General features: G+C 41.9%; 1 protein-coding gene across 1 annotated transcript; it reads left to right on the forward strand.

The window, feature by feature from the left end:
- The first annotated feature begins 914 nt into the window (after positions 1-914).
- Positions 915-15,879, forward strand: CNRIP1 (cannabinoid receptor interacting protein 1). The gene is made up of 3 exons (XM_045979983.1): positions 915-1,397; positions 3,450-3,600; positions 14,858-15,879. Exons 1-3 carry the CDS (start codon positions 1,219-1,221, stop codon positions 15,020-15,022), a joined length of 495 nt encoding a protein of 164 aa, XP_045835939.1. The 5' UTR covers positions 915-1,218; the 3' UTR covers positions 15,023-15,879.
- Positions 15,880-23,070: the final 7,191 nt, after the last annotated feature.

Here is a 23,070-nt window from a genome sequence, read left to right on the forward strand (position 1 = left end):
CCTATCTGTCCTCACTAACCAGCTTCTCCATTCCCCAGGTGTGCTCCCAGGCTCTGGTACTATCCACCTAGCTGGTGCTGAAGCAGGTGTTTACTCTCCGCTTTGTGAAGCCATTCCCAGTAGAGCCCTAATAGCCTTGGTCTCCTCTTGCTTCCAAAATCTCGACCTGTCAACCGACTTCTCCCATGGACACGCTCTAATCACGCTATTATGCAAATCCAAATTCTGCGTGTCGCAAGGGGTGCCCTGCCAATAATCTTGTGATCAGTCCCTCCTCTTGGCCGTTGTCACCAGCTATGCCTTGGACACAAGCCAGGTAACTTTTACAGGGTTAACAGCTCACCTTTCGAGATCTGTGTAAATATATGTGACTCATTACACCGTGTCATTCTTGAGATGCATAATAGAAATACACACCTACGAGAAGGTGCAGTTCCTTGAATATATATTGGTTATTTTATATTTCTTTTTCTTGCACACATTTCTAAACCAGGGCAGCTTTCAGGTCACGTTAGATGCGCCTTCCCTCGGCCATTTCCCTTAAGCTTTGGAAAGACTCATATTTCCTGAAATTTAGATCACTGGCTAGCGGTTTCCTGCCCCGTTTCCCATCTCCCTTTCGCCTCTGAGCTTCCTCTTGCCTGGCTGGGGCCCGATTCTCGAGCAATGGTGTCCACATCCCTTAGTCGACCACAGTTGTATCCAGATTCCGAGGTCTCGGTCCTTGGTGTAGTGCCGCTTAACCTCAGTACCCCAGAATCTCCTCCCTCCCAATCCTCTCCTCCGCCCGCCCCGCGCGGCTCTAGGAGGAGCCTGAATGTCCTCTTCTCCAGCTGGAGGGGATTGTGGTGCGTAAGCAGGATTAACTCTCTCGCCCCCAGCTGCGCGGATCTGCCTGGGGCCTGCGGGCCGGAGCGAACCCAGCAGGACGCGGAGGGCGCAGCACGGGGGCGGGGGATGGGGAAGCTCGGGGCCTCGGAGCGGTCTCCCGGACGCGTTTCCTTGCGGAGTGGGGCGGAAGGCCACGGCCTCCGGAGCTGGTCCTCAAAAGCCGGGGCGAACGGCCGCGACGGCGCGGGATCCTAGCCGCAGTCTCCCCTCCGCCACCTCCCTCTCCCGCCCCGCGCTTCCTCTCCGCCCATCGCGCTCCAGCCGCTCGGTCGCAGCCCGCGCAGTCCTCCGCCCCGCGGGGCCGCCGTGCTCGCTCCACGCCCAGCCATGGGGGACCTGCCGGGTCTCGTGCGCCTCTCCATCGCGCTGCGCATCCAGCCCAACGACGGCCCGGTTTTCTTCAAGGTGGACGGGCAGCGCTTCGGCCAGAACCGCACCATCAAGCTGCTCACCGGCTCCTCCTACAAGGTGGAGGTGAAGATTAAGCCCACCACGCTGCAAGTCGAGTGAGTAAGCGCGCGCGCGCGCCGGGGACGCCCGGTCCCACCTTGGGGTCCGCGTGGAGGACCGAGGCCCCCGCGACACCCTGAATCTCTCCCCGGGCCCTCTGGCCTCGCGTCGTGTCCAGCGGCCCAGGGGTGGGGGGGAAGACGTCAGTTCCCTGTTCTTTTTGGTCCCCTCCTCTGTTTTACGCTTGTCTTTCCCCATTCACGCTTCCTTCCACCCATCTCGGGGAGGGATGTTTAAAACAGTGTCAGGAAGACAGGGTTGGGGCGGGGTGAGGTGGGGGGCGCGGGGAAGGTTGTTTTCTTGTAAATTTTCCATCCCTTCTGCTCAGCCCTCGGCGCACCCCCAGGCCACCCGGGTGGTTCACCTACCGCAATCCCAGCTACCGCAATCTCAGTCCTCCTCTCCCCTGCCCTGGCGTTTCTGCCAACCTGGAGGCTGAAGGAGGGAGAAGGGCTGAGGAATGATGTGTAAAGGCGGGGGTGGGGTAGTTATTGGGGCTCCCCGAGGGATGCTCCCTACTCCACCATCCGTCCACCCTTACGTGGCTGGAGACCCTGGGGCTGGAGGAGCAGCCACAAGTTAGAGCACAGCCGCCTCTGCTTAGGCCTGGTTTCACCGTTTTCCTTGCCAGGTGTTTTCATTTTCTCCTGAGTTGTTTGTTCATCCTGGTGATGGTGCCTGGGATTCGCCCCATCCTTGCAGCAAAAGGATGTTTCTTGGTTTATTCGTGGCAGGGATTACCTCTTCCCTGCTACCACAGTTTGGTGCACCCACTAGATTTCTGGCCAGAAAGTCAGTATGGAAGGGTGCCGTATCTTATAGAGTAGTATCTAGGGATGGGGGCCTTTACCTCTCAGCTTCCACCTAAACATGGTGTGAAGTCTAATGTGGAAGCTGGCCGTGGAGGGGCTTTGAGTCCACCAGATACCTTTTATAGCTGCAGTCTCCATCCATGGGCATTAATTCAATAAACTTGTGTTGGCGGTCTAGGTGTTAGAACCACACTGGGTTTTTCCTGGTGCTCCTGGTCCACCTGCATGTCACTGACACCCCCCCTCCCCCAACTCCATGCCGGGGTAGCCTTCACATGTCTCACTGTTCTGTGCAGTCCCATCTGATCCAGACGTTTCCTTTCCCTTCTTTCCTGGCAACCTCTTCTCCCAAGTTATCTGTTCTCTATTCCATTTTCTTCAAGGTGGTTTTCTGTTTTGTTTTTTGTTTTTTTTTTAACTAATCTAAAATGAATTTGTGTTCATGACAGAACTACTTTTTCTATTTACACTTTTTTATCAAGGGTTTTTCATTGCCCTAGTAGTTCCTAAACTTGAGTATCAGAATCCCCTAAAACGCTTGTTAAAACACAGATGCCTGAGCCCCACCCTTGAGTTTCCAGTTGACTATGTCTGGAGTTGGGCTTAACCATTGTTTTCTAATACATGAGCAGGTGATACTGACAGGGCTGGTCCAGGGACTATCCCTTGAGAATCACTACCTTAGCACAAAGCAATGATGCTGCTGAGAATTTCTGATTGTGTGGCTGGCTTTGTGTGCCCCAAATCATGGGATCTCTGATTGTTGGAACAGGGAAAAAAAATCATCATTACAGAACTAATTCAGTGGTTCTCAATCCTACCTACACATTAGAATCATCTAGAGAAACTTAAAATAAATTTACCTGTGCCCGAACCATACCTGACCACATTGAATTCTAAATTCTGGGGTTTGGGATGAGGCTGGGTATAGGTAAGTATTTCATAATCCCACAGGTAAGAAACTATAGAGGAGGACCAATAGAGTCCAACTCAGGCTTGTACAAATATTCTGGATGAAATCCTAAGGACAGACCAGAGAGATTAAGTCTTTGGTCTAGGGTCATGTGACTGGTAAATTGGCAGACACAAGCCTCCTGATCTTTCAGAACTTTGTCCCCCACCAGATGTCTCCTTTAGCCAAACTCTGTAGGATTCCTGCCTGGGCTTATGGTCCAGACAAGGACAGGGTGCCTAAGTTAATTCCTACTATATATAGTGAACTCCAGTCCATTGCAGGAACATTTCCATTGGTGGTGTGGTTGTCCCACTGGAGCTGAAGTCTAAAGAGCCTGATGGGGACAGAATTGTTTATACGGGCACATATGACACAGAAGGTGTTGCCCCAACCAAGAGTGGAGAACGACAACCCATCCAGATCACAATGCCGGTAAGGTCTGCATGGGGGTGTTAGGGCAAATGGAAACCACGGGAAAGAAAACAATCGGTATGTCCCCTTAAGAAATGATAGGAAATATTATAAAATTATGAAATTTTAATTCATAGTTTCATAGTAGAATCTATTTGTAATATTCCAATACAATTAATTAAATCCATGCTTCAATGGTCAGTTTCATAGTAATTTCTTGTATAACAAAAAAATTAAATCTTTCTGTGCTTTCTAATCTATTCCATCATCTGTCTATTCTTATGCTAAGACTGAATTGTTTTAAATGTATTGCTTTTATAATGTGTTGATGTATTTTGTAACTGGCCACCTTACTGAACTTGCTTACTAAAATTTTCCATTTAATCTTAAGTTTTTCAGGTTGGCAGTCATAATCTGCATACAACTATCATTTTCTGAATCTTCTTTCCAGCCTTACTGCATTGGCTAATGTTTCTAGAATAATGTTGCTCACTAATGATGAGCAAGGAACCTAATGCAGGGCTTAATCCCAGGACCCTGAGATCCTGACCTGAGCCAAAGGCAGACGCTTAACTGACTGAGTCACCCAGGCGCCTTGAGACATTTTTTAAATTGGAAGATGTGCTGAATTTTATCTAATTTCTTTTCCCATCTATGGAGATAATTGATCTATTTTGATACACTAATGTAATAATTCTATAATACACTACCCTTTATTTCCTAAAATAAACCCTACTTAAATGTTTTGCATTTTTAAAAATATATCACTAAATTCAGTATGCTAATATTTTATTTAGTATTTTTAGATTTCTCTTTTATTAATTTTTTATTTGCTCAATTCAACAACAAATACATGGGCATTTCTTACTGATCAGGCACTGAAAGAGGATTCATGAACAAAATAGATGTTCCTGGCTTTATGGGGCTTCTAATCCAGAGCAGAAAAACAGACTATGTGATTATCCAATAATAAAGTAAATAGTTGTTATTATACAAAGTGGACTAAAGAAAAACGGTGCCCTTGGAGCATATATTATGGGTCTTACTCTAATTCAAGATTTTGAGGATGGTTTTCATGAGAAAGAAATAAACAAATGAGCGTTGAGAGAAGAGGGAACACTTGAGGAAAGAGGACCTATAGAGATCACGAGCTGAGGGAGAGCATAATGTGTTGTAGTGGAGAGAAGCCCAGCGTGGGTGGAGCAGAGAGTGAGGCAGAGACTGGCTCAAGGTAAAGCCAGAGCAACATATGTGGATCCACTTGCTGATCTCTGAGGCCCCTTTCAGCTCTAAGGGGGTATAAGGACTACAGATCTACCCTTAAGGGGATGATACTAGTTATGTGATGAAGAAAGTCAGATTCTGAAATACTGTCATTTAGGAACACACCCATTGGACCGAAGGCCAACAAGTCCCTGTAGGATTCCTTTTGATTGGGCACAGATACAGAGAAGATGACTGGGAATATATCCTGGCATCTCAATGGATTTGCATGATTTTTTTTAAATGTTAAATAATACAAATTTCAGAAATTTGAAAAAAATTTATTTTTTTTTAAGATTTTATTTATTTGACAAAACACAGTGAGAGAGGGAACACAAGTAGGGAGACTGGGAGAGGGAGTAGCAGGCTTCCCGCCGAGCAGGGAGCCTGATGTGGGCCTTGATCCCAGCACCCTGGGATCATGACCTGAGCGGAAGGCAGACACTTAACCGACTGAGTCACCCAGGCACCCCCAGGAATTTGAACAATTTTTCATTGTTCATTTTCAGATTCCATTCCACATATATACATTTTATAGTTGCAACCATTTTTTTATGTAATTGTCCAACATTCTACACGTTCATTGTTACAGTTTCAATGACACCATAAGACTCTGTCATGATGTATTGTAATGATTAGACTGCTCCTCAGATATTAGATATGTCTACTGTTCTGATCATAAGAAGTGTTATAATGAATTATTCTGTGCCACTACTTCAATAGGAGTAAAATTATTTGGTCAAGAGGAACAATTTTTTTTTTTAATTGTATGTATTTATTTATTTATTTTATTTGGGAGAGAGAGAGAGCATGGGGGGAGGGCAGAGGCAGAGGGAGAAGCAGAAGCAGACTCCGGGCTGAGCCTGGAGCCCCATGCAGGGCTCTATCCCAGGACCTGGGATCATGACCTGAACTGAAGACAGACACTTAACGGACTGAGCCTCCCAGGTGTCCCCAATAGAAATGAATTTTATGGTTGTTCCTACATATGGCCATTTCGGGTATTTTTTTTAAAATGTTGTGTGTACCATTTTACAATGTTACCAGCAATATAGAAGTCTAGTGGGTTTGCTATAATTATGACATCACTGGGAATTATTTTAAAAAAACAAATTTCCTAGTTTACTTCTTACTCTCACTTACAAGAATGAACATCTCAACATTTCATTTTACTTTTATGGGTGTAAATTGGTTCTTTCATGTTTTGCTAGTATTTCTTTGAGATTATTTTTTAAAAATCAGAGTTCTGGGAACACCTGAGTGGTTCAGTTGGTTAAGCCTCCAACTCTTAATTTTGGTTCAGGTCATGATCTGTGGGTCATGGGATTGAGCCCTAAATCTGACTCTGTACTCAGCATCCAAGCATGCTTGAGAGTCTCTCTCCCCCTCTCCCATTGACTCTCCCCCTACTTGTGTGAACACACCAATGCACTCTTTTCCCCTCTATCTCCCTCAAATAAATAAAATCTTAAAAAATCAGAGTCCTAGTCAAGATTTTTAAAAAATCTGTCCTATCCATTCTATTTCTCTCAGAATTGCTTTGTTTATATTTTCCATTGTTTAGAAACAAAATCCATTTAATTTTCTCATTTTCCTTTATGATTTTTTATATTTAAATTTGAGAACATTATTTTTCCAGAGTTGACAGTCTATTTTGACTTTTTCATAATTTTAGATTTTACTTAACTTTCATGGAAACTTGATGTATGCTTATACTGTGTATCATCTTACAAAGGATTCAAGGTGGTATTAGCATTTTATGAGTTCCAGTAGGAAAGCCTAGTTTCTTAGAAAGAATGTGCACATCTAGAAGTAAGTGATTAACAGTTGATTTTTCCAACAATGATCACGTGGCTTTTGGCATGAGCTTTGGCCATGTATTTGTATCTTATCTGTAATAGACTGATTCTAGGGAAAACAATAGAAGTCAGAGAAGGTTTCCTGCTTAACTCAACAGATCTAATATTAAATTCAAATTTCATTCTAGTATTGAAAGGCTCACATAGCCTTGAACCTATTTTATGACTTTTGTCATCCATGTTTCAAGCTTAAGTATTGTAAATTACAGACACAACCACACTTTCAGGGACAATAAGGAAGTCTTGAAATGTCCAAATAATCCAACTTATCAGGTAGGGAAATCCAGTAAGGGACATGGAATTAAGGATATACAAGAGCAACTTCTTAGCAGTGTAAAATTACTTAAAAGTATTTTTTTGTTGTTTTTAAATATTTGGATAAATAATACTGGAATTATTGGATATTTGGGGAAAACATCACTGTTTTTCTTTCCTGATATGATACTCTAAAGTATATTTCAGATGGATCAAGGAGTTAACTCAAAAGTCAACTTTTTTAAAAAAAATTGATAAGAAAAGAATTAATTTAAACCTAAAAGAAATAGATCTTCAAAGCTAAAAATTGAAAGCTTAGATTACATGCGCTGTAAAATTTGTCAGACATCATGAAGTTAAATTTCCATTAAGAGAATTTAAATTAAAAGGCAAGTAACAATTGGTGAAAACCTTATGTGTAATACGCACACTCTCCTAGGCTACATTGCCTTGATTTTCAGCCACTGCCCGTGTGGACTTGGCTTGCAGCCTGCAGTGAATTTCCACAGCCCATTACCGCCCACCGAAGCTGAAGTCAGGAAGTGTCCATTGATATCTGACTTAGGTTGATGGCAGTGATCTCTTTATTCAGATATTTCCTGAGGCCCTGGTAGCAGGAGTAAATTACCTGGCTCTTAAAGGTCTCAACCCCATTTCAAACAGTAGTGTTCACTTGTACTTTAATGTGACTGATCCCCCATTCAGTCCCTCCGAGGGAAGAGTCCAGGTGCAGATTTTGCCTGCACACATCATCCTGTTCTTCCCCTTTTGTTGGCCCTCTTCAGTGGGAGACTGGTGGCTGTTAGGAGGAATAAGGTAACGAGCTACATGAGCTTGTTAGGAGGCTCTGTGTGCAGACGTAGGTGGGCTGGTGCATGTCCTACCAAACAGAAAAGTTGTTCCTTTGTGTCAGCTCTGTGGTCATTTGTCAAGATCTATAACTTAATATACAAAGAATTCTTAGAAGCTAGTGAGAAAAAAATAACAGTAGGGTGTGGGAAATGGGAAAATAAGCAAAAATATATAAATAGGCAATTCACAGAAGAAGAAATACAAATAACCAATAATTGTATTTTTAAATGGCTTAAATTCACCATTGGTTAAAAAAATGCAAATAGTGCAATGCCAATTTTCACCTACAAAATTGGTGAAATACTTAAAAAGAATCCTGAAACAAATAATACATTATATGTTAATTAAAAAAAAAAATCAGTTTCTATAGGAAAAAAAAAAACACCAGTTGTTCAGTGCTAGTGTATTTCTTTATGAAATACAGCAATTTTTATAAATTGATAATGTATCTTACAAACTTGCTACATTTGCTTATTTTAGTGGCTTTGTATTGTACTGCTTAGTATTTTCTGCAAACAGTTGTTCATCTGTAGATAGAAACAGTTTTACTTTCCCTTTTTTCCCTCTCTGGCCTTAGAGTACTGGTTAGGACTTTTAGCACAATGCTGAACAGGAATAGTAAGAGCTGATGTTCTTGTCTTACTTCCCATCTTATAGGGAAGGAACTCAGTCTTACTATTAAGAGTGATGTTAACTAAATGTTTTTTTTATTGATGCCCCTTAATCAGATTGAGGGACTTTAAATTCCTAGTTTGCTGAGAGTTTTTATCATGAATGGATGTTGGATTACCAAATGCTTTTTCTGCAGCCATGGGTATGATGATAATAGCTTTCTCCTTTATTTTTGTTAATATGGTGAATTAAAAAGATTTTAAAATATTGAACCATCCTTGACTTCCAAGGATAAAACTCTCTTGGTACTGTTGTAAAAGCCTCTTGCTGGATTTCGTTTACTAATTCAAACAAATAAAAATTAAAAGCAAATTGTATGCATAAGCCCATGAGGAATTTTTGTCTGCAATTTTCATTTATTTGTATTATCTTTGCCAAGTTATGGTGTTAATGTTTGCTTCATAAAATAAATTGAGAAGTTTTCCTTCATTATGTGAAAGAATTTATGTAGAATTGGCATTTTTCCCTTAAATGTCTGAATTTATCAGTGAAGCCATTTGGGCCTGTAATTTTCTTTCTGGAAGGATTTTTAACCACAGATATAATTTTTTTAGTAGATAGAGGGCTACTGATAGTTTGTGTGTTTTAAGGAATTTGTCTATTTCATTAACTGTATGGGTATAAAGTTCCAGTTTAAGGTCTTTGGGATCTATAGCTGTAGCATCTTTCTCATTCCTGACATCAGTAATTTGTCTTCTTTTTCTGGCTCAGTTTTTCTAGGATTTTAACAATTTTTTTTTTTTTAAGTAGGCTCCACACCAAGTATGGGGCTTAAACTCATGACCCTGACATTAAGAGATGCATGCTCTACTGACTGAACCAAACAGGTGCCCCTGGGGTTTGTCAATATTTCAGACATTTTCAAAAAGCCAGATTTTGGTTTCATTGCTTTTTTTTCCCTTTACATTATTTCTTTTCTAGAGTCTTTCTTATAGTTTTTTCTTTATTGTGTTTTGCTTTTCTGTTTCATTTATTTCTACTCTTTAATATCTTTCTTCTTCTTTACCCCAGACTGACTAAAGGGCTGGCAATGCCAGCTGTCAGGGAGGATGGAGAGCGGCTAAAGCTCTTGTTGCTGGGAGCTATGTAAAATGATGCAATCACTTAGGAAAAGTTGGACAGTTTCTTACAAAGTTAAACATATTTTATAACTCTCAGAACTTTTGGTCCTATCTATTCTATCAATCTAGTCCTAACAGAAATGGAAAACATGTATTTACTGATAAAACATCCAGCAGTACAGGAGTATGAGAGGCTTGGAATCCAGTAGGAATTCATAGGTCATGCCGCACAAAAAAAGTCGCAAATGCTTATTATAATGAATGTGTTTACCAGTGAAGTAACATTGTGTTTCTATCAATATAATAAGGTTGTTCTGAGCTCTCAAGTCAATGGATTCCTGAGTGACCTTATTCTTGTGAATTTCCTATATCTCTAGTGGCATGGTGAGTGGTGAGAGGTATTCTAGTGATTTTAAGCCAACTGGTTGTAAGACCATAGAAGTTATTATTTTTTTAAGATTTTATTTATTTATTTGAGCCAGAGAGAGAACATGAGCAGGGTGGAGGGAGAGGCAGACTCCCCACTGAGCAAGAAGCCTGATGCGGGGCTCGATCCCAGGACTCTGAGATCATGACCTGAGCTAAAGGCAGATGCTTAACCGACTGAGCCATGAGGTGCCCTGACCATAGGATTTATTTAAAATAAACTTCTCAGATTCCTTGTTACTGAAAATGACAGATGAATCTCCTCTCCTTGGAATCTGACAATTCTCTTCCATATCAGTTGTAAAATAAAAACATCCCAAAGTTTGCAACTTGTACAGACACTATGGCAAATAATACGCCCAGGTCTCTAGTGGAGTGTCACTTTTAGAATGCCATAGACTGGATGGCTTAAACAATAAACGTTAGTTCTTCATGGTGCTGAAGCCTGGAAGTCCAAGACCAAGGTACTAGCAGATTTTGTGTCTGATGAGTGCCCTTGTGCAGGTTCAAACAGCTGCTTTCTTGGCTGTATCCTCACATGAAAAAGCATAGAGATCATCCCTCTCTCCTATCCCTCTCCTATCATCCAAGGGCACTAATCGCATTCATGAGGGTTCCACACTTATGGCCTAATTTCTTCCGAAAGGCCCCACCCCCAAATACTATCACATTGGAGATGTAGGCTTCAACATGTGAATTTAGGGAGATGCACACATTCAGTGCATAGCAGTGCTCTAAAGCATTCTATACATGGCAATTCATATATGTTCTCATTCAGAGAGTAAAGAAAAGCTGTTCATTAACTTTTATTTGCTTCTAGAAGTAGTTCGATATAATGATAATAGTTTCTAGAAAGGAATTAGGAAACCTAAGTTCTTGACCTTCTGTCATTGTTCTTGACCTTCTCCTATCATGGCTACACAATCTAGACCTAGGGCAGTCAGTTAACCTCTCTGAATCTTAGTTCTTCTCTCTATGAAATGGAAAAGCTAAAACTAGTCAAAAGACGAAAGTAGAATGGCATATGTAAGGTATTGTATAAAATAAAGAATGCTATGCAAATGCACAGAATCCTACCTGTGTGTAAATTGCATCACTCAAGGAGCCTGCCTGTGTAAGTTTTCCTTGGAAGGCACAGATGGGTTGGGAGAGAGCAGAGAGCTTGTGTAGTTGGTTCTGTTCTTTAAGAAGAATGTCAGCTTTCAAGATCCCATCTGCTCCTACATCAGAGGAGAAGAAATTCTGAGCTAGGTGGTGAGGCATCCTGGAAATAGAATTCCAGAAGAAAGAACAGGAAGAAAGCTAATGGGAGGTTAGGACAACTAAGGCATGGAAAATAGATGCATATTTAGCAGTAGTTAACTACAAAATGACCTTGGGCCCACACTAGTAAAAGAGAAAAAAACAAAAACAAAATAGAAGCACCGAAACATTCCATACCTTTAGCTCTGACTGTTGCTGTCAGCAGATTTCTATGCTGGTCTCCTGTGTCACTGAGAACTGTCAATGTAGGAAAGACATTAGGGTTCCAAGCCAACGGCCAAGAAAGGATTTTTGAGATATCTTTGGTGCAAAAAGGTGGTTTTTTATTAACAGGACCTATAGGCAGAAAGAGCTGCACTGTGGTCCTGAGGAATGACCCATTATATACTTTCAAGTTGGGAGGGGGTTGAGAGACAGGGGAAGCCTCCCAGGTGTTTTGGAAACAACGTTTCCAGGATCCTAGGAGGCTGGCTATTGTTGTTAGGGAAAGGTCACTTATAACTGTTGAGTCAAAAGTCAGTCATGGGACTCTTCAGATGTATATTTCTGGGTGGCTTGGAAGAGAACTGCCAACATGTATCTTGGGGAGTAGAGATGAAGGAAGTTTCCTAAAGAAGTTTTATACGTTAAAGTAGACTTACAGGATCCTGGGGGTCCAGCCTAAGATTGCCTTTTGCCCTTAGCAAAGTATTAACATGGAGGCTACTGATTTCCTAGAGGAATGTCATTCTGCCTGTTTCATGGACTTGTCAGTGGGCTGTAAGTGAGTAGGAAATTTAATAATTTTTCTTCTGCCTTTGTTTCCCACATCACTGTGACTTTGAGACTTTCTGAATTTTAAGGTTATTCAAACACAGTGTCGTGTCTTTGGGTTTTTCTTGCCTGTGGTCTTAATCTTTGTTTTTGCTTTTACAACCAACTTTTATTTATATCTATTTCCTTGTTTCTCCCACTTCCCTAGCATAGTCTCAAGCTGCTTTCCTCAAAAATTAACTGGTGTTTGTAAAATATTTTTAGGAGTCAATGTAATTCAATTGCACTTAAAATGAGCAGTGCTCTGTGCTGGTCAAATCATGATAATGGTACTCATCTCCATCATCATCCCTCTTTAAAAATCTTGGTGATTTATAAAATGAATTTCAATTTATTCTTTCTACCACTACCCTACTGTCAACAAAGTTGTAATCTTTTGATTAGCATATGTGTATCCTTGATAGAATTTATAAAATCCCTAGGGCTAGAGGGATATGTGTGTTAATTTTTTTAGGGATGATAAATCCATTTCACCATTTAAAATGTTCTTTATAAAAGTTACATATTTATTGCAGAAAATCCAAGTAGAAAAGATAGAAAAACACTCCATTCCTTTACCTAAAAGCTTTACTGACAATATTTTTTCATCCTCTTTTTTCTGTTTGTCTTATTTTATATACTAGAGCTCACACTGTATATAAACTGTCCTAATCCATCTTTTTTTTGTTGACATTGTTCTAAGCATTTTCTGTCAACATGAAGAACCCTAAATTCCTGTGTAATGGCTACATAAATCCATCATATGGATACACCACCATTTTCATTATATTACTCCGAAGGTGAATGATTGCTTCTGGTATTTAGACATTTCGCCAAGTTAATAGGTGAATAATACCTCAGTCAAAGTTTGTATTTCTGTAGCTACGACTAATACTACATTTGAAGATTTTTTTCAAATGTTAGCCATTTTTTTTCTTTTTCATGTAATCACCACCCCAGTCAGGATGTAAAACATTTCCCCTCCAAAATTTTCCTCTTGCTCATTTTCATCAACCATTAATCCCTTCCTCCACCCCAGGTTGTAAGTAACCACAGAGGCTGCCTGCTTCCTATCAGCATAGATAGATGGATAGATAGATGATAGATAGATAGACGGATATGTGAATATTATAAATGGAATCCTACAGTATATGTATCCTTTAGGGTCTGGATTATTTTGCTCAGCACACCTTCGAGATCAGTCCTCGTTGCTGCCTGAATCAGCATGTTTCTTTTTACTGAGTAGAAAGCCATAACAACAGGCACACTAACACTTGTCTATCACCAAGTGAGTGATGAAACACTGAGTTGATTCCAGTCGGAAGCTATAGTGAATAAAGCCACTCCAGGTGTCTAGACTATTAAGCCATGATTCTCTAGAAAAACATATTTCTTTTCCTACCTGGGGAAAGAGTTGGGGACTCAAGGTATGTCACCCACTGTTTGGAGTCAGGAACATATCCCAAAGGAAAGCCAAACTCTGTTTTGGGATCAAATTAGCAGGATGAGGCAATGGTGCAGGATATAATTTTGAGAGCATCTTGGAAAGCCATCGGGGAAGCACCTGATCACCCTCCTCCTGCAGCGGCCTCAAGCGTAAGGCTCCTGTTGCTCACTGCCCTGCCTCCCTCCACGTCTTCTGGCTCCTGACAAGTCTAAGAACGCTGCCAAGTCAGTCCCTGTCCCTTCCCATGACAGGAGAGAGTCAGAAGAGAAAATAAGGACAGGCATCATAATGCTTAATGCCAGATCCCCTAAATAGCTCCAGGAGGCAGTAGCAGGGTCAGGCCACTTGAACATCCGCCCAAGTGGCCCCTAGGGTATTCTGTGTCCTCTTCTCAGCTACATGGGAGTTGCATGCTTGGGGCTCAGGAGAATTCCGTGCAGTGATCTACAGGGCTTACCTTCTGGCAGTAGAATGCAAACTTCTTGAGGGCAAGAATCATACCTCATATGAAGTTTTATGCATGCAAAGCATGTAGTAGGTACTCAAATATGGCTCTGGACCATGTACAACGGAAGCCTTGATGTGGACATGGGGTCCTGACTTACAGACGCTCAACAGTATTTTTAAAAGTTAAAGTAGGGGGGCACCTGGGTGGCTCAGTGGGTTAAAGCCTCTGCCTTCGGCTCAGGTCATGATCTCAGGGTCCTGGGATCGAGCCCCGCATCAGGCTCTCTGCGTAGCAGGGAGCCTGCTTCCCTTCCTCTCTCTCTCTGCCTGCCTCTCTGCCTACTTGTGATCTCTCTCTGTCAAATAAGTAAATAAAATCTTTAAAAAAAAAAAAGTTAAAGTAGGGTCTTTAACAATCAAATGCTTCTAAGAAAATATTTTTCCCTGGAAGTGAAATTAATGATGGAAGGGCAGTTGTGTCTTGTGTTTAGTGATAACGTGCCTATGTTATTTTGTATAATGGTCCTTTGAAATAGACACCAAAAGGTCCTCTTCAAACACTATTCCCTCTCTTCTCTTCCTAACTCCCCTTTGTGGCAAGCTTTGAAAGTCTGAGATTCAAAGAGTGATTTCCAATAATTAAATCTGGAAAGCAGATAAATTTGAGGAGTTATGTTTATTAAAGACAGTATGACAGCAAATGCCTCTTATACAATGGGAATAAGATTTTTATAGAGAAAAAAATGGCTTACAGGAAAATAGCTAACATATAACATAATAAAGGAAAATAGTTCATTAAAGTTAAAGGCCTAAACTTTGCAGACCAAAAGAGCCTCGACTGTTGACCCTTGATTATGCAGGATCTCTTTCCCTAACATGAGTTCTTAGCTATTATTCATGGCAGAACAAGGTTTTTATGGCATGTGTTTCTCTTCCCTCAGTTCACGGACATTGGGACCTTCGAGACGGTATGGCAAGTCAAGTTCTACAATTACCACAAGCGAGATCACTGCCAGTGGGGAAGCCCCTTCTCTGTCATTGAGTATGAATGCAAGCCCAATGAGACACGCAGCCTCATGTGGGTGAACAAGGAGTCCTTCCTCTGAAGATGGCTCTTTCTGATGTTGCTAGACAATGTCTTCAACAATCTACTTTCAGATAACCCAGCACAAGCCTTCGCCAAGGCACACGACACCATTGCTGTTTCCCATCGGGTGCTGATGACCTACTGGGCCCCGATTACTTTGAAAGTGTAATTCCCTTCTGATGCCATGTCCCTGACATAAGAGATTGTGGTGTACCATCCCCAAAAAGATCCCTTGCTGTGTTCTGTGTTGGTGTTCCTGCATCCAGTTGTTCCCGGTCATGCCGTCGACCGCTTGAGAGGAGCTCAGTGGAATTGGCAGACGTATCCCATTCCTCATAATTCCACTGAATGACTGTGGTGTTTTGTTTCCACGTTGAGTGATTTCCCTCCCTCCTTTTTTTCCGTTAAATGCTAAATAAAAAATGTAACAGCGTGTGTGGGTTCTCTCCCAAGTGTGATATGGTAACCTGTAACTTGCGGTGTTGTCCAGCCCCCAAGGCAGGCTTGGTGATAATATAAGACACACAGCGGAAAGTGGGACTCAGGTGTTGTGCTCGTATAAACGGCTCAGCTTCTTCAGGGAACAATCATGACAATAAAAGAGCAAATATTTAAGAAGTATTTATAACACCTTAAAACTCTTTCAAGTAGCTTAAGGTATTATGTTGTGACCTAGTAGAAATGGGAAAAGGCCTGGCTGGGGTCCACTGTTAAACAAGGTGACAGAGTTGTAGGGTTACCTTTTTGGCAAGCTGCCATAGCGTTCAAACATGCATATGATGGCCTCCTTCCATTCCCCTTCCCTTGAACTTTGTAAAACTGTGTATGGAACTGTAATGAACTTTTGATATTTCTTAATAAAGGTATTGAAAATCATGCCCTGACTTTTCTTCCTCATATGGGCGATATCTGTCTAGCCAGTGACCTTTGTCTCCAGGCCAGCCCCATTCAGATCTCCAGTTCCCCTGCAGGGCGCGGAGGATACACCTGGAGGAGAATCAGCACCCTTCATCATAGACCAGCTTGGACAATTTAGCAGGAGCCCTCCAGCTAGCTCTAACAAGGCTAGCAGAGACTCAGGCCCTTGGTGGACAAAGACTCTTGTCCCTCCTTCTCTCCACGCCTCCTCCTGTGATGACCACGCCCATCAGCGGGCTATGTAGCTGAGCAGCTTGAGGACATGCTATTGTCATAGGGAATGCGCACCAGGATGGAGATCTCCTTGCCTGCTCCCAGGGTCCTGCAAGTTTCATGGCGCAAATCCCTCACTCCATGCAGTTTAAGGATAAATTCCCTACGAAGGAAAGACATTTCCTCTGAAAAGTAGCATACTACCCTGCAACGGTGTTGCCGTGTTCCTTTGGGAAGCACAGAGCTACTGTGTCAGGAGAAGTTAGCTGTGGATTTGCTTTTCTGCTTCCTGCAAAGACTTCATGTAGGCATATGGTAGGATAGGGAGAGTCCTGGAGAGAGGTTACTGAGGAACTGCATTCTCAAGGCGGGCGGCAAACCCTCCGTCCCTGAGTTGCTTACCTGTAATGAGGCCATATTACCAGCAGGGCACAGCAATGCCTTGGTTTTGGGCTCATCATAGGCAATGTTGAAAGAGAACAGTACCTTTCTCAATTCCTTTGTCAAAAATAATAGTGTCTATTACAACTGCTGCTAAATCTAAGCACGAATCTACTCCGAATGACTGTGTTTTAAAAACCAACATTCAATTATTGCAACAGACATTGACAGAAGCAATAGATTTACAACAGACAGAGGCTCAAGTTTTCTTCCAGAATATCCAAGAGAGAGGCAGGCAGATAGATGGTGGGAAAGTAGGGAAACTCCATGTTTTAATCTCTCGAAGCATCTGATTAGTAAATATTTTCTGATTAGTAAATATTTTCATTTGTGAAACGACGTCTCCAGCTAGTGACTCATCTGTGGGAGCTTTCATATTTGTTTGGAGGGATGGAAGCAATATCACGGCTTCTGCAGTTTTGTTTTTGTTTTTGAGCTAGAGGCTTTAATTTTTGTGTTTGGACTGACTCAGAGCAGAGCTGGGGAAACGTGGTGTGGTGTAGCTGCACACGCCTTCCACCCCGGAATCGTGGACAGATGAGCCCCGGTCGAGAAGCTGGAACATCTGAGTCCCACAAACATGCTGATCGAGCCTAAGTGGTCACCGCCTTTATATGTCTTGGTTTGCTTGAGTTTAAAACAAGGAGTTAGGCTAATAGAATTGTAAAGCCCTTTAAGATGTAAAATTTATACCTCTACGCTACTTTTAAAAAGGAAAAAAAGTGGGGCGCCTGGGTGGCTCAGTGGATTAAGCCGCTGCCTTCGGCTCAGGTCATGATCTCAGGGTCCTGGGATCGAGCCCCGCATCGGGCTCTCTGCTCTGCGGGGAGCCTGCTTCCTCCTCTCTCTCTGCCTGCCTCTCTGCCTACTTGTGATCTCTTTCTGTCAAATAAATAAATAAAAAATCTTTAAAAAAAAAAAAAGGAAAAAAAGTATATTTTCCTTGGGCTGAGAGGTAAGGTTGAGTCAAGGGAGATGGGGAGGAGATGGAGCTGAAGTAAACAGGAAATCTTAACAGCTAAGCGGCCACGTTAAGTGATCTCTCTGGCATACGCTGTTCTACTTATGACTGGACTCCAGCCCAGTGTCTCTGGCTACTTCTCACATAGCTCTCCTCCTCCTCCAAAATGTGAGTGCTCAGCTATATCAAGCTGCTGAGTTGTAACTTTGCCCCTCCGCCATCTGGAAGGGCTATTTTTATATGAGTTGTAGCCATGTCTCTCTGCTTCGAAGCATCAGATGGCTCCCCAGAAGCTTGAGGAACTAGGCCAGCCTTCTAATTGTGATGGTGACTAAAAACACTTTTGAACAGGTGGAAGAGGAGAAATGCGTTGAATTTATATTTTGTGACACCTCACTTGTCAAGAGGTCATTTACCCAGCCATCCAGACTGTCTGGATCCCAGTGGAGAACAGAAAACGCGCCAGAAAATTAAGATCCCTGTCACAGACGTCACGAAGTCCATTCACCAAAGGCTTGGGTCTTCTCTCAAGACATCATGACTCCTACTTCAGAGACAGTTCTAACATATACGGTGATCTGGTTTCTGACTTTTCGGATATCAGAAGCAGAATAATTGGAGGAAAGAAGGCAATTGGTAAGAGTAGTCATACGACATTTTTTTTTTCCACAGAGAGGACAAAGAAAAAAAGCCAGTAAAGCACATCAAAAAGTATAATAGATAGGAACATCCCTACAGTATAGGGCTACAGTCCTGTGCTGGACCATTGTTGTCTTTGTGGACATCAAATAAAAAATGGTATACACAATCATTACCCTCATCTATATAGATAACCCATTGTCTTCAGAAATGTAGCATCATGACTCTGTTTAAGAGTTCAGATTCTAGAGCCTAGACGCCTCAAATCAAATTCTGGTTCATACTCATAACAACTGTATGACCTTAGGCAAGTCACTTAATATCTCTTTGCTTCAATTTTCTCATTTACAAAATGGAGATAGTAATAGTATTTACCTTATGGCATGGTTCTGAGGATTAAACAAATTATGTAAAATGTTTAGAATGGTGCCTGACACATAACATTATTTTTCTAGTCTAATATCCTTTTTTTATTTGAGTACAGTTGACACACAAGTGTTACATTAGTTTCAGATGTACGACTCAGCGACCAGGCAATGTATACATTATGCTCTGTCCACCACAAGTGTAGCCAAATCTGTCCCATTACATCGCTATTATAGTATCACTGACTGGCACATAGCATTATGCAGTATGTTTTGTTTAAAAGGCAGAAATGGGGGGACACCTGAGTGGCTCAGTTGGTTGAACATCTGCCTTCTGCTTGGGTCATGAACCCAGGGTCCTGGAATCGAGTTCTGCATCAGGCTCCTTGTTTAGGGAGGAACCTGCTTCTCCCTCTGCCTGCTGCTCCCCCTCTCCCTGACAAATAAATAAATCAAATATTTTTAAAAAATAAAAATAAAAGAGAGGGCAAGTACATTTTGAAACAAAATCACTAAAAATGTCAAGAGAAAAACTGAAAGTATTTAAGGGATAAAACTCCTTCTTCTAGCATATTCTTCTAGCATGTGGAATAATGGCCAAAGTTTATGCTCTATTTTGTATACATGTGGGGGGAGGGCTTCTTTGTTTGTTTGTTTTTTACATGGGGTGCCTGGGTGGCTCAGTGGTTTAAGCTGCTGCCTTCGGCTCAGGTCATGATCTCGGGGTCCTGGGATCGAGTCCCACATCGGGCTCTCTGCTTGGCGGGGAGCCTGCTTCCCTCTCACTCTCTCTGCCTGCCTCTCTGCCTATTGTGATCTCTCTCTGTCAAATAAATAAATAAAATCTTTAAAAAAAAAAAGAGTTCAGATTCTAGAGCCTAGACGCCTCAAATCAAATTCTGGTTCACACTCATAACAACTGTATGACCTTAGGCAAGTCACTTAATATCTCTTTGCTTCAATTTTCTCATTTACAAAATGGAGATCCCCCCACATGTATAGATGGTATTTTATTTTATTTTTTATTTAAAAGATTTTATTTATTTATTTTCAGACAGAGATCACAAGTAGGCAAAGAGACAGGCAGAGAGAAAGTGGGGGAGGAAGGCTCCCTGGCGAGCAGAAAGCCCGACGCGGGGCTTGATCCCAGGACCCCGAGATCATGACCTGAGCTGAAGGCAGAGGCTTAAACCACTGAGCCACCCAGGCGCCCCTAGATGGTATTTTAATTATTAAAAGTAAATAGCTTGAAGTAGTGTATTTTAAGATATGCTGGGAAAAGAAATTCTGCACAGACTTCCCTAAAGTTTCTTTTAGGAAGACCCCGTTTTGAATAACATGGAAACATGAGGAGGACAGAGTCAGAGAACTTAAAATCTGGTAAAGCTCAAGAACGATGTCTCAAGTGCTATTTGTTATTTCTTTTACTCCTCCTAACATTCCGTGAGGTAGGGAGCACCTGTCATATCTCCATTTTATGGAGGAAAAGTTAGTCTCAGCTGTTGAAAATTAAGGCTCAAGCTTAATCACCTAATTTTATAGGGAACTCCTTTCTTTGATCCCCAGTTTCTCATTTATGAAATGGTGACAGCGATACCCCCGTCACAAAGTGTGTCAGGATGGGATAACATATTGCATGCAAAGCATCTTCTTTCTCTTCTCCCCACCTCCTTCCTCCTGACATATTTCATTCAAAATCATTTCATTATGTGCCCACACTCCTACAGTGTTTGTGTTTTTAACTCAGTAGTTTTGCCTACATTGGTTTGCCGCCTAGTAAATCAATCACTTTTCACAAAGAAAATAACCATGACTCTCTTAAATATGTGTTATATATCATCTATATCTCACATGTATCATCTATATCTCATATATATAAATGAGACTTTAAAATTACTGCCGATAAATAGAAGTGCTCGGTTTCATGAAACTCAGTACTCAGTATAGAAATCTCTGGCACTGGGGCGCCTGGGTGGCTCAATGGGTTAAGCCGCTGCCTTCAGCTCAGGTCATGATCTCAGGGTCCTGGGATCAAGCCCTGTGTTGAGCTCCTTGCTCAGTGGGGAGCCTGCTTCTCTTTCTGCATCTGCCTGCCTCTCTTCCTGCTTGTGCACACTCCCTCTCTCTCTCTCTCTCTCTGTCAAATAAATAAATAAATCTTTTTAAAAAAGAAAGAAAGAAATCTCTGGCACTTGAGGTGCCTGGGTGGCTCAGTGGGTTAAGCCGCTGCCTTTGGCTCAGGTCATGATTTCACAGTCCTGGAATCACAGCCCTCGGATCAAGCCCCATGTCAGGTCCCTTTCTCAGCAAGGGAGTCTTCTTCTTCCTCTCCCTCTGCCTCTCCCCCTCCTTATGTGTTCACTCTCTCTCTCTCTCAAATAAATAAGTAAAATTTTTAAAAAGAAAAAAAAAAGAAATGTATGGCACTCTACACAGCAAATATCTTAAAGATGACTTTTTCTCTTCAAAGTCATCCTAAACACAAGATGGGCCATCACAGTTTTTCCCTAACAAGTATGGTGTTCCATTCCCATTTGCTAAGGGATGAAAAATGGCGCGGCACGTTTGGTCCCTCCCAGGCACTCTAGATTCCGGCCACAGTGAACTGCTTCTCCTTCAGATATACCAAGTCAGAACCGGTTCCTTGGCACTGCACGGCCTGTTCTCTCTGCTTGGAATTCTCCACTCCATTTTCTACCTAGCAATGCTCTCAAGTGCTAGCTTAAATGTCAACCCCGCTATGAAGTCGGTCCTGACTTCTCTAAAATGGTGAGTCAAGAGTAATTTTGAAATCTTGTTTACTCACATATTTTACTTTTTTTTTTTTACTTCATTTCTGAATACGTGTCATCAGCCTCCATCTAACTTCTGCTTTTCTTAAGTTTTCTGGACAGCTTCCACGTATACTTACTGACTCGGTGAAAATGAGCTGGCTCAATAAAAAGGTGATGAGATTCTAGAAAGAGCTGGCTGGCTGGCTGGCTGGCTGGCTGAAAAACCAGCCAGTGAGAAATTTGGAATGTATTAACCCTTAGGGGGTTAGTTCTGCCCCCTCTAAAGGAAGGAAAGCCTTCGAGAAAGAAAAAAGCTTCTGAATTCTCTTACTGACATTGATTGAAGTGAATATGCCTTTAACGTGAGTATCGTTAGTGATGATGGTATTAAGATGTGTATTTCTTTTAAGCAGTTTTTTTGTGGCAGGGGAATCATGGGTGCTCCCCGCCAAAGGTTTCCAGCCTTCCTCTGTTTAAGTACATGATAGGATTGCACTTCTGCAGCCCGACTAAAGCCATGTGAGTGTAGCTCAGGCCAGTAAATTGTGAGCAGAAGCTACTCTGTCTTTCCAGCCTGAAATATCCAGCTGTCTGTGTGATACCCAGCAGAGCTCGCCTTCCCTTTGCCATGGCAACCAGCCACTTTCAAGTTGATCTGTCATCCTGCATCCTAGCATGAGAAGGTATAGAGTGGAATCCTAGGCAACATTTTTTTTTTATTTTATTTATTTGACAGAGAGAAATCACAACTAGGCAGAGAGGCAGGCAGAGAGAGGAGGAAGCAGGCTCCCCGCGGAGCAGAGAGCCGGATGTGGGGCTCGATCCCAGGACCCTGGGATCACGACCTGAGCCGAAGGCAGAGGCTTTAACCCACTGAGCCACCCAGGCGCCCCCCTAGGCAACATTTGTTGGACTTGTAGCATTAAGTAAGAAATAAACTTTTCTCCCCAACCTTTGAATGTGAAAATGTTGAAATACACAGAAAACTTGAGAGAGCTATACAACAAACACGGGGATTTCACAGTTAACAATTAGCGATATTTGTTTTATCACTTATCTATCTATGAATCCATTTATCCATCCTTCCAAGATATGAATTCATTTTTTATGAATGAGACATAGCATAAGACACCACTAAGATCTAGCGTTGTACATTATGACAATATAATTTAGACTTTCTTGATCCATAGCTGAGGAGCACTGACAAGCTACTCTCCTTTTCTACTGGGGACCCTAAGGTGGAACTACACCAAAAAGAAAAATAAATGTTTTCAATTCACTCTAAAACATCATTTCCTGCCAGGGAAAATTTAAAGTCATGGAATGAATCAGGAGACTGATTAAACCATCTTTTTTCTCTCATGGACTTAAAAAAATAACATAAACTCTGAGCTAGTTTGGGTGGCACTCTGGAGGCAGTGGGATGAATTAAATGGAAAAAGGAGAGGCAAAAATCACATTCATGAAGTTGAATATGTTGAGGGGCAGACATATTTCATACACTATCTCATTAAATCCTCCAACTACCCTGTAAAGTGTATATGATTTCCATTGTTAAAATGAAGATATTGAGGGTGGTGGGGTTATGGACATTGGGGAGGGTATGTGCTATGGTGAGTACTGTGAAGTGTGTAAACCTGGTGATTCACAGACCTGTACCCCTGGGGCTAAAAATATGTTATATGTTTATGAAAAAAAATTTAAAAATGAAGATATTAAGCCCAGAGAAGTTAGACTGGCTGCCCAAGGTCACATA

Source organism: Meles meles, chromosome 15, assembly GCF_922984935.1.
Source record: "Meles meles chromosome 15, mMelMel3.1 paternal haplotype, whole genome shotgun sequence".
Taxonomy (NCBI): Eukaryota; Metazoa; Chordata; class Mammalia; order Carnivora; family Mustelidae; genus Meles; species Meles meles.

Coding starts and splice junctions, on each gene's coding strand:
- CNRIP1 (XM_045979983.1), top strand. CDS start 1,219: ATGGGGGACCTGCCGGGTCTCGTGCGCCTCTCCATCGCGCTGCGCATC. Junction 1,398..3,449: donor CCCACCACGCTGCAAGTCGA/GTGAGTAAGCGC, acceptor AGTCCATTGCAG/GAACATTTCCATTGGTGGTG. Junction 3,601..14,857: donor CCATCCAGATCACAATGCCG/GTAAGGTCTGCA, acceptor CTCTTCCCTCAG/TTCACGGACATTGGGACCTT.